The sequence below is a fragment of the Procambarus clarkii genome, chromosome 49, assembly GCF_040958095.1.
Source record: "Procambarus clarkii isolate CNS0578487 chromosome 49, FALCON_Pclarkii_2.0, whole genome shotgun sequence".
NCBI classification, from domain to species: Eukaryota; Metazoa; Arthropoda; class Malacostraca; order Decapoda; family Cambaridae; genus Procambarus; species Procambarus clarkii.
In genome coordinates, this window is record NC_091198.1 from 19,096,338 (window position 1) to 19,110,552 (window position 14,215).

At 37.8% G+C, this 14,215-nt stretch overlaps 1 protein-coding gene across 12 annotated transcripts in view; it reads right to left on the reverse strand.

Moving 5' to 3' along the window:
• Positions 1–14,215, reverse strand: part of coro (protein coronin) — a 58,903-nt gene that overhangs the window by 34,733 nt on the left and 9,955 nt on the right. For 6 of the 12 annotated variants that reach the window (XM_045750157.2, XM_045750154.2, XM_069303077.1 and 3 more), the window contains exon 2: positions 10,581–10,787. In XM_045750157.2, the coding sequence (XP_045606113.1) occupies positions 10,581–10,787 (207 nt within the window). Of the gene's footprint in view, positions 1–10,580; positions 10,788–13,864 lie in introns of all 12 variants that reach the window. The other 6 variants (XM_069303076.1, XM_069303078.1, XM_069303081.1 and 3 more) reach the window with 5 other exon arrangements.

The window sequence follows — 14,215 nt, forward strand, 5'->3', positions numbered from 1 at the left end:
TACTGTTCACTAAAATTTTAGTACATTATACAGTATTTAAGTTTAAACAAATCATTGAACAGATGTAAGAATATGGCGTGAGATATTTTCAGTCAACAAGTGATGCCTTGCTCAGACTGGTCATTAGAGACATGCTCAAAGGGGGGGGTTGATGACGTGGCTATACCCACTACATGTTCAATGCAAATAGGCACAATTCAAAAAGTATATGAAATTAAAGGTTGAAAGAGTAGAGGTGGCTACTGTTATTGCACAACTACTGTACGATGATTAAAGTGAGCGTAAGTAAAAGATTTTCTAGGGCAGCTTAGAGAATAGGATTGATACGATATCTAAGAGTTCTAGAACATGTAACTGCAACGTGTAATCTAAATAATAAAGTGTGAATATACCTGAAAATAACAATGGGCAGTAATAGTATTCATGAAATAAATTATAATGGCAGTACAGTAGATTGAAAGATTTATGTAATGAAAAGTTATGCATTACTGACACATTCCTAAGCACAAGGAATACATATGCATAATACGTGGTAATTAATGATATTACAGTATATAAAAGAGCAATGTCACTATGTGCTTGTTGAGAAAAGTATGACAAGTCTGTGTGTGATATGAAAGTAGCAAGATGAATACCTGGAGGTTCGTCTGAACACAGGTTGGTGCTGTGCAAGACAAGATTATGAGGTGAAAAGCTGATCATACCTACAAAGATCAGGTTAAGCAAGAGAACTTTTAGATGATTACAAAGGAGAAGTCAATAGTGATATTAGAGAAAGAGAATAATCAACTGTATCTTAGTGCCATAGGAAATGTACAATTTACAAGAAATGTTTGAGTAAAAATGCCAAAGAAGTTTATGGAATTGCACAAACTGGCACAGAATAAGAATGAGAGGAACTGCTTGGAGGGGGGGGGGGGGTGAAGAAGTAGCAAAACCCGTTCAGGGTATGTGGAAATATTAAAGCAAATGAGATGATAGGAAGGAAAATCAAAAAAATTTAGAAAACAATTTTTTTTAAAAAGAATTAAGGAAGTGTAGCAAGGAGACTGGTGGATAAGTAAATGGGGATACTAAGAGACATGGGAGAACATTACATGGTGAAAGTTAGTTGAGAATATTTTTGAAAGTACTGTACAGTAATAGGTGGAGTGAGGAAATTATGAAAGGGGTTGTAATGTGAATACTATAGAATTTGATGATAGAAGATTAATGAAAAGGAGAAGAGGGCAAGTGGAGAATTTTCCAAAGGGCATGGAATAGTGGAATTGTGCTAGGGGACTCGAAAATAACAGCAATTGTTCCATTACATAAAAATAAAGGTAACATACTGAGAGTAATAATAATTGAAGGCATTAATTTACTAAGCACTGGGCAAAGTAGAGTATATAGAAGGATAGTAATTGGAAGAATACAGGAAATTACTTATAAGTTTAAATTATATTAATTTAATTCATTGTGTCGGGACAGGAAGCCAGTGTATACGTGAACGTTAGGCTTATAACAAAGATGCAGCCCCCTACAACAAGCTGACTAACTCCTGGGGACCTATTTACTGCCAGGTGACCAGGACATTAGGCGATAGGAAAAGCACCCAACCATTTCTGTCCCACCCGAGATCCGAACCCAGAATTCCTAATTGTGAGTTGGTTGTGATAAATAAGGCATGTTGAACTGTGGAAATGTGTGCGGATTAAATATTTCCATTGAGACTTTATGAAAATAAACCAGAGGAAGCTCCTTTTGAAATCCAGATCAATAGGCAAAGTAATTTAAATCAGATTATATATTTTTTTTTTAAACAAAAATTATATCCTCGTGTTTATTTATCATTCAGCGGATGGCAGAGTTTAGGTTAGTGGAAGTGTCAGAAGAGTTTTTTCCTGAAAATGGTTGTAAAACCAAATCTTAATTTCTTTATTATTTATTAGGTCGAGTTTCCAAGATATTTAATAGAAAATATTGAGTTAAAGAGTTATGGACGTGGGAAAGTCGATGTGTTCGATTCATTTGTGTTATGGTCCTACTTTTGATAAACAAGCTTTAAGGTGCTGATGCTTGAGAAATACTGCTACAGTACTGGCAATGAGGGAGAAAGCTCTTTTATAGACAAGTTCTCCTGGAAGTTGTCCATTATATGACAGGATAAAATTAACATTTTTCTCAGTGAAATTTGCACATAAAATATGGGAAAATGGTTATGAATGCTTTAATATGGCTCCAATAATGTGTTATGATTTATGTATATAAATCCATGCCTGAGATAATTAATGGTACCTTTGTAAAATCACTAAGCACATCATTCAGGGTCCAGAATGAAATAATCTAGATTTTGGAACTGCTACTGTATGTGGCATTTATGGACGTGCACGTAATTTTGTCAGGGACAGGCAGCCTGTGTATGTATATACATTAGGCTTACAGAACAGTATATTGAAGTCCCCCACGGTCGAACTACTGACTCTTCAATAGGATGCAAATCCACAGCATTTGGCTAACTCCTAGGGGTATATACCGGTTTACTGCTAGGTGAACAGAACATTAGGTGAAAAGACGCGTGCCCAACTGTTTCTGTCCCAGCTGGAATTTTCGATTGAGTTGAGAATAAACTGGACTGTTCTACCAAGACCTCTTGCAAAAGAGCATGTGACAAACTTGTGTAATAGTGCAGTCATTTTGGAGAGTGAAGCACATATATGGGGTTAACACATCCAACAGGAGCCTTTATGAGGCTTCGAACCTTCGTTCGAATTTGGATTTGTTTATTGATATATCACGTTAATGTGATTTCTTTGTGTGTATATATGGGGGTTGGTAGCGTGCTATTAAACGTTTCTCTGTAGGTAGCAGTGCATGTATGCACAGGAGATAAAAGGTGGAATTATTGACTGATTTTATGTTAATTAAGGTGTACATCAGGGTCACTCAACACATAGTGTACACAGGGATGGCATCATAAGGGAGATCATATTAAGAGCACTAGAAATAAGTGTAAATGGATAGGCATAACAAGAGTAATTGGAGAATGTAAATTTTCATGTATGAATATGAAATGGTTCTTTTAGCCAAGTGAGAGCATGTTATGTAGACTAATTAAAAATGTTATTGACATAAGAGAAAAATTATAAAAAGTGAATGTGGACAAAAGTTATGGTGGCGGACAGAGGAAAATTGTGCAATATAAATGAGAATGAAGTGCTAAAGTGGTCAATCACCTTAAACACTGAACCTGGGATGTGTGATTTACAAGAGGTGTTTGTGCAAATGAAGTTGAGATTAGGGCAAGTCGCAAAACGTGTCTAGTGCAATGATAGCTCTGGTAAGGGAAAATGAGAACACCTGCAATCAAATGTCTGTATGACGGAGTGATGGTGGAACCTCTTATGGAAGGTTGAGATGGTATGACATGGTGAAAAATCAAGTTAGAGCAGTAGAAATGGACAAACTGAGAAGCCCTGTTATGAAAATAAAGAAAAGAATAAAAAGTTAATAAAGATTTAGAGTTTACAAGTCTGACTGAATGATGGGTAAACTGGTGAAATGTGTATTCAAGATAATTTGAGAGTAGGCTGAAAAGATGACGATTGAGAAGGAGCTGGGAAGACATGGTGAGTGAGTGTGTGAGGAAGCAGGGAGTGTGTGTGGACAACACACAGGATATGGTAAGAGATAAGGCTGGGTGGAAATGGTTTGTAAGATGGGAGAAAATGTGTTATATTGTGGTTTTATTTATTTATTTATATTTATATATATATATATATATATATATATATATATATATATATATATATATATATATATATATATATATATATATATATATATATATATATATATATATATATATATATATTTATTTATTTATTTATTTTTTACAAATGTGGGTGGGTACAAGAACAGATGACTTCTGACTCCTTTTTGCAGGCTTTCCCCTTTTTTTTCCCCATTTTTCCCCTCCCATAGCTCATGGTAAACCTTACCCAAGAGTTTATCCTGGAATCAGTTAACAACCAGCTACCCAACTGCTGCTAGGTGAAGAACCAAACAATTAAGGATTGCTGACTCCTTACCTAGAGTAACCGTCAAGACATCTCCCCTAAGCTAAGGCAAAAGTCGAGGCAAAGTTTGAGAGGGGCATAATATAATAATATTTGAGAGAATAATGGATATTTTTCTATACTTTGGAGGCACAAGCAGTTAAAAAATAATACTACCCAGGGACAAAAAAATAAAATAAAACTGATACATATTGTAACTGAACTGAAGAATATCTAAACTTGTATTTATGCAAATTATTCATTTTTTCTTATTGAATAACAAATTGGAACTTTTTACACCTTTGTGAGAATAGGTAGGCATAAGGAATTCCTTATTTCCACTCACACACTAACACAGACGTCAACACAAGCATCAACAAAACTTTGTACAAAACACAGGGACCAAAGAGCCAGAGTTCAACCCCCGCAAGCACAATTAGGTGAGTACATACTTTATCGGCCGACGAGCTTGGTAAATCCAAGGATTATTTACAACACAGAATTCTAGGAGTAGGAGAGGGGCACAAGTTAATGCATCCAACATTATTAATGATACTCCATCTGCATAAAGCCACAGAATCAACAAAAAATGAGATCAATTGATCTGCAGGACTGAGTCATAACCTGTGGTAGGCATCTGGGAAATCAAGTGCCAGCAGTATGACACTGTTTCTGTCTGGGAGAGCCTACTTGGCTCTATGCCACATCTATTCCCTTGCACCGCCACCTACACAGAGACCAAAGCCGCACTATCCATTCCAACGTGCCTCACACGTGACAACCTAGAGTCAAAATTATGCTCTCAGACTCAAATAGAAAATTCACTTATGTTCTTCAGATAACATAGCATGGTATTACAGATAAATATAAGAATGAGATAATTTCTCACTCCCAATGTTGGCATGAGGAGCCATGACATCATCCTCAAGAGTGTTACATGGCACATCTCGCATGCGGGTAACCCCACTAATTTCCTACATTTAGATTTAATAGCAGCACAAAGAATAGAGCCAAATTGTCTTCAAATCTATTTTTTGTCATTTTATTGTAGCTATGATTATCTGGATGAGTAATTACACCCTATTACATCCCAACACTGAATCTGATTATTGTATTATAAATACAATGAACAAAATGACAGTTCAATGCTGCAAACATGGGTAATTTTAGAGTAATAACTCATGATAATGAAGAACCGGGGGTAAGCCCAACATGTTATTTCTAAAAATAAACAAGTACGGTACATTCTGAAACTCCCAGTTATCATAGCCTAGGCTGATTTACCATCTGAAATTGTTAAACATTCATCCCCCTCCTATAAAACCCTTTATTTTACACAGCCCTATTCCTCACCACTTCTTGTGCAATGTTCATACTCAATCCCCTCTTCCTCTCACACCCACTCATCAAATCGAGCCATCTTTTTCTTGACCTTCCACTCCTCTCGTCCAACTCTCAAAATCACTAATACATCAGTATTGTCATCACCCATTCATTCAAAATGGCCAAGCCTTTTCAGCACTCTTAAGAGGACTTTCACACTTGTGTCACATCAGCATCTCTCATCCACAAATAGCATATTCACTACCACTGCCTCACACCGCTCACTAGCAGCATCGTGTCTTATCTTATCCTTCCTAAGCACAGCTTTATCTTGCCAACCATTTTCCTTCCAACATAGTTATTCTTGTCTCCCCTTCTATTGCAAAAATTCTTAATAAAATTATAGACCCAAGGTAATAAACACATTACTTAAGTTTGATTATATTCATCAGATTCATAACAGTTAAATTTTAATCTGAACACAAACTGTGAACCAGTTTGTATTAAAACTAGTTCACAGTTTTAATACAACTAAGTTATGCCCCAGAAAGTCTGAGCTGTCTCAAGTCAAAAGGCAAGCCAAGGTGTGAACGACAATTGACTAGGCACCTTGTGTAACTACCGTTGTTAAGCAATTATTTTAATATAATTTAGTTTCCTGGCAAATAATGGTTGGGAATGGTTCAGTTTGCAAATCAATTTGATGCAACAGTCATTCCCACTGATTATGAATATAATGTCTTTTATACATGACTTCTTGAAAAGAACTTACTTCATCAATGTTCAAGAGTATTAATATAATTTACCCCCCCCCCCACTGAATTCTAAATTTGTAGTTAAGGGTTAAGCTGACTAACCATTTCTAGGTCTTTCCCATTTCTTGCTATTTCACACACGCACTTTATCTGTATCTACCACAATTAATTTACCTTTGTCCACATTTACTTTTGGCAGGTTTCACTCTCCTCTCTTACATGTTGATCATCTGTTCATGATTTTAATAGTTCTTCTCAGAAAACTGCCTTTGTCTGTGATGCCCTTTGTCTTTGTGGTCCGCAGGCCTCACAGTGAGGCTGATCTGTTAACTCCAGCAGAATCTTGCCAAGTTCCCACTTGAAAGCTTCCACTGTTGTGTCAGTGACATTTCTTATATTTGTTGACAGGAGAGTGAAGAGTTATTGACCTCTGAAGTTTACACTGTTTTCTAGCTCTGCTTATGGCACCCAGACATTTCATTAAATTGATTTGATACTTCTTGCTATATCTCTCACTTCATGATATTGTAATTTAATTGTACAGATTTGGAACCAAACTTTTCAGTATTACCCATGTGTTATCAGATTTCTCAAATCTACATTCAAAGAAGTGAGTTTCATGGCTTTGAAACAATAGTAGTAGTTTAAGTGCTTCACTGATTCTAAGTGGGCAGTAAAGAGTGTCTGAACAATATTTTCTCGCTCTGCAACCTCATGTACCTTCAAAGGAATGTGAGAACCAAATAATATTCCTTATAAGATAGCACCAGCTTTTGAAGAGTACCATCAGTGGTATATTACCCATTGTGTTTGAAAGCTCTCATTAGCCATCCTGTCACTTTCCTAGCTGTTGCTACTAGGTTTAAGTGTTCTCTCTAAATGATGTTATATCTTCTGACATTAATATTCAAAGTCTTTGACTTGATCGCACCTTTTTACAAGATGTGACTGTGTTGTATCCTGTACTCCACTCCACTCTCCATTCTTATTTTAAGTTTAATTTTACATAAATTAAAATAAATTTATTCCTTAAAAACTTTCTCCATTTTCTTTTATTTTATTCCCTCACATTTCACACAATAGGAACCTGCTTCAATTTTCTATTGCTCAGGCATCTGCCCTTTGTGGAGATGATTTTAGGAAGATAGGTCTCAAATGCCTAACTGGTTCAAGTAGTCTACTTGGCCCAAGGCCAAAATCCCAAGTAAAAAACAAGAAAATTATTCATTGCAACAGCATCACCACTGAGGATCAGGCAGTGCAAGTTGCTTCTTCAAGAAGAAAGTATTGGTAGAGAACAGACCACACCAGAGTGGGGTGCACTGCTTCTAAAGAGACAAGTCCAATGTTGACCAAACCACACACTAGAAAGTGAAGAGACGACGATGTTTCGGTCCGTCCTGGACCATTCTCAAGTCAATTTTCACAAATGACTTGAGAATGGTCCAGGACGGACCAAAACGTTGTCGTCTCTTCACTTTCTAGTGTGTGGTCTGGTCAACATATTTCAGCCACGTTATTGTGACTCCTCGTCTGCAGACAAGTCCAATGCTACATTTTGGCAGCCATCTTAGGCCATAAGAAATGTCATTTTATTTAATTCCGATTTAAAATTTTAGCAGAAGACTTTACACTACATTTAGCTGGGTTACTACCTTCTACCCCTCCATTTACATACTGTATTACATCTATAATTAAAAAATGTCTTTTGGGTTAGCCTCAAGCACTTGGTATAAACTTTTTCTATCTATTTGCAAATACTCTTACAATAAAAACGTTCATTCTGATATCTGATTCAACATATCACAGTTCCTCTTTTCACAGTTCCACTCAGAAATAATTTGCTGCTTATTTCTGAATTTTGTCAAATTTTGATTTATGGTTTTCAGGTGAGGGTTCTATACTCAAAAGTGCATCTTGCACAGTTTATTCACTTGGATAGCTCCGTTGCACAAGTTTCTGAAGGTTATCTAAATGTTGGTCAGTGTGGCATATGCTGCCAACATTATTCTGCTAATGTATGCATTTGTCCTTAGATTTTGGGTTATGTCTACTGTACTTCATTTCTGACTAAGGAATCTGTCTCACTTTTCTTTTATTCTGCTTCAAGGGCCTTTGACTGCTGTTTCTATTCTCGTGACCTTCCATTTGACTGGGATTTGTGCAAGCTATGGACTAGTTCAAAAAATATACTGACTACCTCTATAGTGCATGTAGTTCACTTTGAAGTACAGCATACCAAAGCCCTTCTCTGTTCTCGTTCATTTTATTAATTCGGCATGCTCAGCAGTAACTGAACTGAAGAAACTAAATTTTTGTTAGGGAGTAAATATTCAGGTATATAAGGAACAGGATGGGCAGTAGTGTTGACCCTTATGCAATCAAATCATTACCTCTCATATATCTGATATTTGCATCTCTCTGTGGCCATTTGCTTCCCTCTTGAGAGGTACTCCTTCACCCAGCTTGGCACTTTTCCAGGTACAGTATACCCACCTGCTTCTCTAGTTTGTATGGGAATGTAGAATGCTCTCTTAACAATCAAGAATACAGTCTGCTTAACCCTCTATCCCTTATTTCATGTTTATCTCCATTACAAAACTCTTAATCAGTTTGTCAGGCAGGATTTCCCTTCACTTAATCCATGTTGGCATTTTATTATCAGATACTCACCATGCTCTATGCATGTGACAGCTCGCCAGAAATTCCAGTGTGAACATTTTCATTACGTATTCTGCATACTTCCCAGTCAGTTTGAACGTGCATCTTCCCTTTTCATGAAGTCTGATCATTCCCAGTTAGTTGGAATGTGCGCTCTCCCTTTTCGTGTAGTCTGATCATTACCAGTCAGTTTGAATATGTGTTCTCCCTTTTCGTGAAGTCTGATCATTCCCAGTCAGTTTGAATATGTGCTCTCCCTTTTCGTGTAGTCTGATCATTACCATTCAGTTTGAATGTGTTCTCCCTTTTCGTGAAGTCTGATCATTCCCAGTCAGTTTGAACGTGCGCTCTCCCTTTTCATGTAGTCTGATCATTACCAGTCAGTTTGAACATGTGCTCTCCCTTTTCGTGTAGTCTGATCACCTGGTCATTTACACATACCTTCCTCCTGATATGGCTACAAGGCAGCTTAGGCCAGTCCTTTGTTTTGGATGTAAAGTCATTATCAAACTACTTCTCCACACTACTATTTGCTAAATACTGTACTTGTTCCTTGCTCTTGAATATACATTTTATTTTCATTCTATTCTGCGCTCTGTCTTTTATCCATATTCCAATTCTTTTCCAGCTGCCAGACAACATCTGTTAAACAATAGAAAAGTGTCCGTTTTGTTTTATCTATTTCCACGTAAAAGCATGAATCACAGGCTCACCATAACCTGTGCAACTTTGAATTTTTGTTCCATGTAGCTGAATATAAAACAACAATCATGAATCTTCCTTCAAATTGTTTGAAGGAAGATTCATAAGATTACCTACTATGTTGCCCCATCATGTCTTCTGTTGTTTTCCCTAGGTTCTTTTTCCCTATAGTATATATATTTTAAGAATTCTCAAATTTTTTGGAATAGTTCTTCACTTAAAGAGGAAGTTAGTCTTCCACACTCTCCAATTTTATTCAGCCTTCATTACCAATATACAGGTATATCCAGACTAAAATGCAGTGGTCACTGGTCTCTTCATTGGCACTTTATGTTCACTGCTCTCAATGTCTTTCTCAATACATGTGAAGCCCAGGGGAGGGGGGGGGGCCAGATTTATGAAGCACCTGTGTTCATTTATGAGATGTTTAACCTTTGTATCCATCGACATGAATAACTTTGCATAAAAGTTTTCAAGAATGCCCCTGCTCCCTGTGCCTCTTAGAGGGAGGGGGGGGGGGGGGAGGTTGGCTCGTGGTCCCTCAGTAGGCCAATAAGAACTCCACGACTGATGGCACCTGTAGTTTGGCACTGCATCAGTGTAGTAACTTCAGGGAAGCCACTGGGGCTCACCCAGAAATTGCCGTTTCATTACGTTCTATGCAAATTTTTTACGTATCTGGTTACATCTCATAAACTTTACTGATATCTGATCAAGTTGCAATCAGTGGATTCTGATTAACACACTACTGTTAATTCTAATGTTAAATACATTATCACTTTCATTTTCACTGAATAAAGTTCTGCATATACTGCACAAATTTACAGTATACAGTATGGCACAGTGAAATTTAAAAAATATTTACTGTATATATCCATTTCCCTAAAAATATTATATTTCATCTATTAAAAAATGCTATCAATTTTATCACTCTTTGCATCATTAAAAAAAGGATGCCAAAACAGTAACTTATTTGACCAGATATGTACTGTACTTAACAAATCCAATTAATGAAAAAATACATAAATTTTAATCATGTGAGTGATTGTGTGTGTGTGTGTGTGTGTGATCTCTCATGCACATCAGACAAACAGTACGTTACCTTGTTAACTTTAGTGAGAGGTAGAACAATAAAAGCTCCACCTCCACCCGATTCAACTATAATAGCACAGAATTTGGGATTAACAGCACAGAATGTAGAGTCCCACGAAGACTTGCTGACTCGTATATTATCGAAGCATTGTTCCCTCTTTAAACAAGTGCCGTATACGTGACGGAACTTGCTCTGTCGGACCAGTCGGAATGACATCTGAAAAAAAAAAAATCAATATTTAATATTAATTGTAGCATTTAATATAAAAAATATAATAGTAAGCACATCTGAAAGCACCTTATAGCACAAGCTAATCTAGATATACCAGTAGTGTCATCACGGAAAACTGAAATATATTTCTGGTCACCTGAGTTCACAATACAAGGAATACTGTATTATGAAAATATTTCTAGTGCTTCATGATTATCCCAAACTATTACTGCACTGTATAAAGGGAAAATTATCATTACTCAGTTAATGTTAAAGCCTGGCACAAGAATGTTCATATAAAGTGAATACTGTACATGAGTACAACCATGTACTGTACTGTACAGTAATGTATGTAGTAAATCTTATTTAAATTTGTTTTTATTTTTATTTGGTTTATTATTCTTGTGCTGTGCTATAAATTATACAAAAACAGTTTATATGACATTTTCTGTGGAATTCATAGACCTATTGTAAGTGCAGAATACTACAAAGTGTTCTTTCACTGTGTGCCGGAGCAGTCTGATCTCATTAACATAACATTTTAACACCCCCCCTTAATTTTCTTTTGATATAACATTAAATATGAGTTGAATACAGCTTATGTTAAGTGGCAACAGCAGTTAAGAAGAACATTCTTGCTATCTCCAAGCAACAGCCTGTTGGACCAAGATATCAAGTTGAGCCTGGCCTCAGGCCAGGCTCGGAGAGTAGAGGAACTCTCGGAACACTCTCCAGGTATGTCAGTTATGGCTTCTACTAGCAACTAACTCGAGAGAAAACACCATGAATTTGAAATGGAACACAGCTTATAAAGGATGTTTCATGTGGCATTTCCAGGAAAGCCTTATTTGGGGTGGTCTTTACTAAGGCCTGAGCACAGAATGCCTAAGCCCTTTGGGCAGTTATGTTGGAAATATCTCAATAAAATGGGATCACTAGCCCCCCCCCCCCCCCCTCTCTGGTGTTCCAGGATCATTCCCACCCGACTGCAGTGACCTGGTCTCTCCAGATTTCATTCCTCGTTATTGTAATCAAGACAGATTTGGTAGAACTTTGCCTCATTCTTAACCTCTCCTGTTTGAATCTGAACATTCGTGTCCAAGATTCCAATTAACCATCATGTCTTTTGTTCAGGCAAGTCTTGGACTGCTTCCTTTGACTAGAAAGATGCATATTGTAATATTCCTTAACATCCTTGGTTCAGGGATTGGCCAGGGTTTCACGCTCTTTCCAATGGGCTCAACCTGGTGCCTCAAATGTGTACCAGACTCACTTTATCAGTAGCTTTGCTTTTAAGGTATTCATGTTCTGGTCTACCACACTGACTGGTAGGATTAGGCTCCCAGTAACTGGCTGCCCGCTAGCCCGAGATATTGTGATTCAGGAACAGAGTTGCTTCGAGTTTCTCATAAATTTCTCAAAAACCCAGCAGAGTTCAGAAGAGGCTAGGATTAGTCCACGATACTAGTGTTAGCCCCATTAAAATATTATCTGCTTCATCAGTTTCATCTTTGGATTATGTGTGTTCAATTTCTTGGCCAGTTTGTTCTTCAGCTTGTGTCCAGCCTTCATCATGCCAGAGAAGAGGAGATGGTTCCAGATGATATAGTACATCCAAATCATTACTAGGGAGTTAGCAGTTTGGATGGCACGTACCATTCATAAGACTCGGCACTTCATCGACATACAAAAAGCTGTCAAATATCACATTGTCTGAACAAGGGTAATGGGGAGAAATTGGGCCCCATTTATTCTTTTCCCCTGCAGAGGTGAATTCTGAGGATAGCCTCAGAAATTCCCCTCGATCAAAATTTACTTTTGATCGAGGAAACAAAACCCGAAAAAAGGGGTACCGAAGGTCACTTTCCTGACCCTCCCCCCAACCCAAGCAACCCGACACAAACAGGAAGGCCCAAGTGCTGCAAGGCTAAGAAGAAATGATCCAGGCTAGCCATCCCCTAAAGAAAAAAAAAACACCTCCGTGTGAGATGTAACAGATGTGAGAATAAACGGAGGCTTCAGATGCTATGAACGTCAGTCTTGAAAATGAGAGAAACCCTACACAGAAGCGTATACCACAAGGAACAAAAACAAAAAAATATTTTCAAATCCCAGGAGAAACCAAGAAAAGAAAGAGAAAAAACAGTGTACAAAGCATGAGTGCCCAAGTGGACAAAAGGACATTCCAAAACCCACACCAGGCTCCTCCCTGGATCCAAAAATCCCTGAGAATGGAAGGCTCCAAAGCAGAGCCATGATCTGCACCAGACACTGTAGACAGAAAAGCATGTCCCCTTGGGATAGGAAACCGAACCTCAAACTGCACCCCTAGAGAAACATAAGGTAGTGGAATCTTGATGATGAAACACCAGCTCAAATACCTTCGCCACTAAACGTTCATGAGGCAGCTACCAGAACAGCCTTCAAAATAATGAGCAAACTCCCAAGCACATTGCTGCAATACATGAGCAGCAAAGAACCAATACTTGTGAAGAGATAAAGCAATTAACCATTACTTATGAAGCAATAAAGCCAACCAATACTTATGAAGCAGCGATACAATTAACCAATCCTTATACAGCAATTAAAAGATTATTATGCAGCAATTAATACAGTACTTATGAAGGAATGAAGCAGGGGGGGGTCCCAGTAGTACTGTACAATCGGGTTCGTTCTTGACTATCAAGAATTCTGGGTACGAATCCACAGCAGCACAGAAATGGTTGGGCACGTTTCTTTTCACCTCATGCCCCTGTCCACCTAGCAGTAAATAGGTACCCAGGAGTTAGTCAGCTTGTTGTGAGGTTGAATCCTAGGCGGGGTCAGTAATTTGACCCGGGGGGGGGGGGGACCTTGGTACAAGCCGAACATGTACTGTATGTATAACAATACTTATGAAGCAATGGAGCAAGTAACCAATACTTAGCAGCAACGGAGCAATGAACCAATGTTGAAATCTTGATTAATTTGATCGTCATCAGTGTGAATTTCAAGACTGGTTTATTTCTTCAAACTTTTGGGGGTATCAGCACACTTGATCTATTATGGTAAGGAGAACAGCTTAGAAATGTGGGGACCACAACCTAAAGTTCAGAATTGTGTTATGTATTTTCTAATCAGTATGCTTCTCCTAATTGAGATACACATTGCTTCCGCTTCTGCCACAGCCTTACACTGACAGGTGTTGATGTGAAGATACTTGGTCCAAGACACACCCAGCTTACTCTAACTCCCTGCTCAACGCTTGACTCTTTATCACCACTCGTCTGACACGATGCTTGTTCAGATGTTTCCTCAAGGATTCTTCAGGATTTCCTTAATTCCTGTCCTCTGCACACGTTATTCCTACTTTAACATTTGGCGAGCAATGCAAATAAGTTCTCTGCAGAATAAAAATGCTCATCTGTTAGCCTACAGGAGGTATATTAAATTGT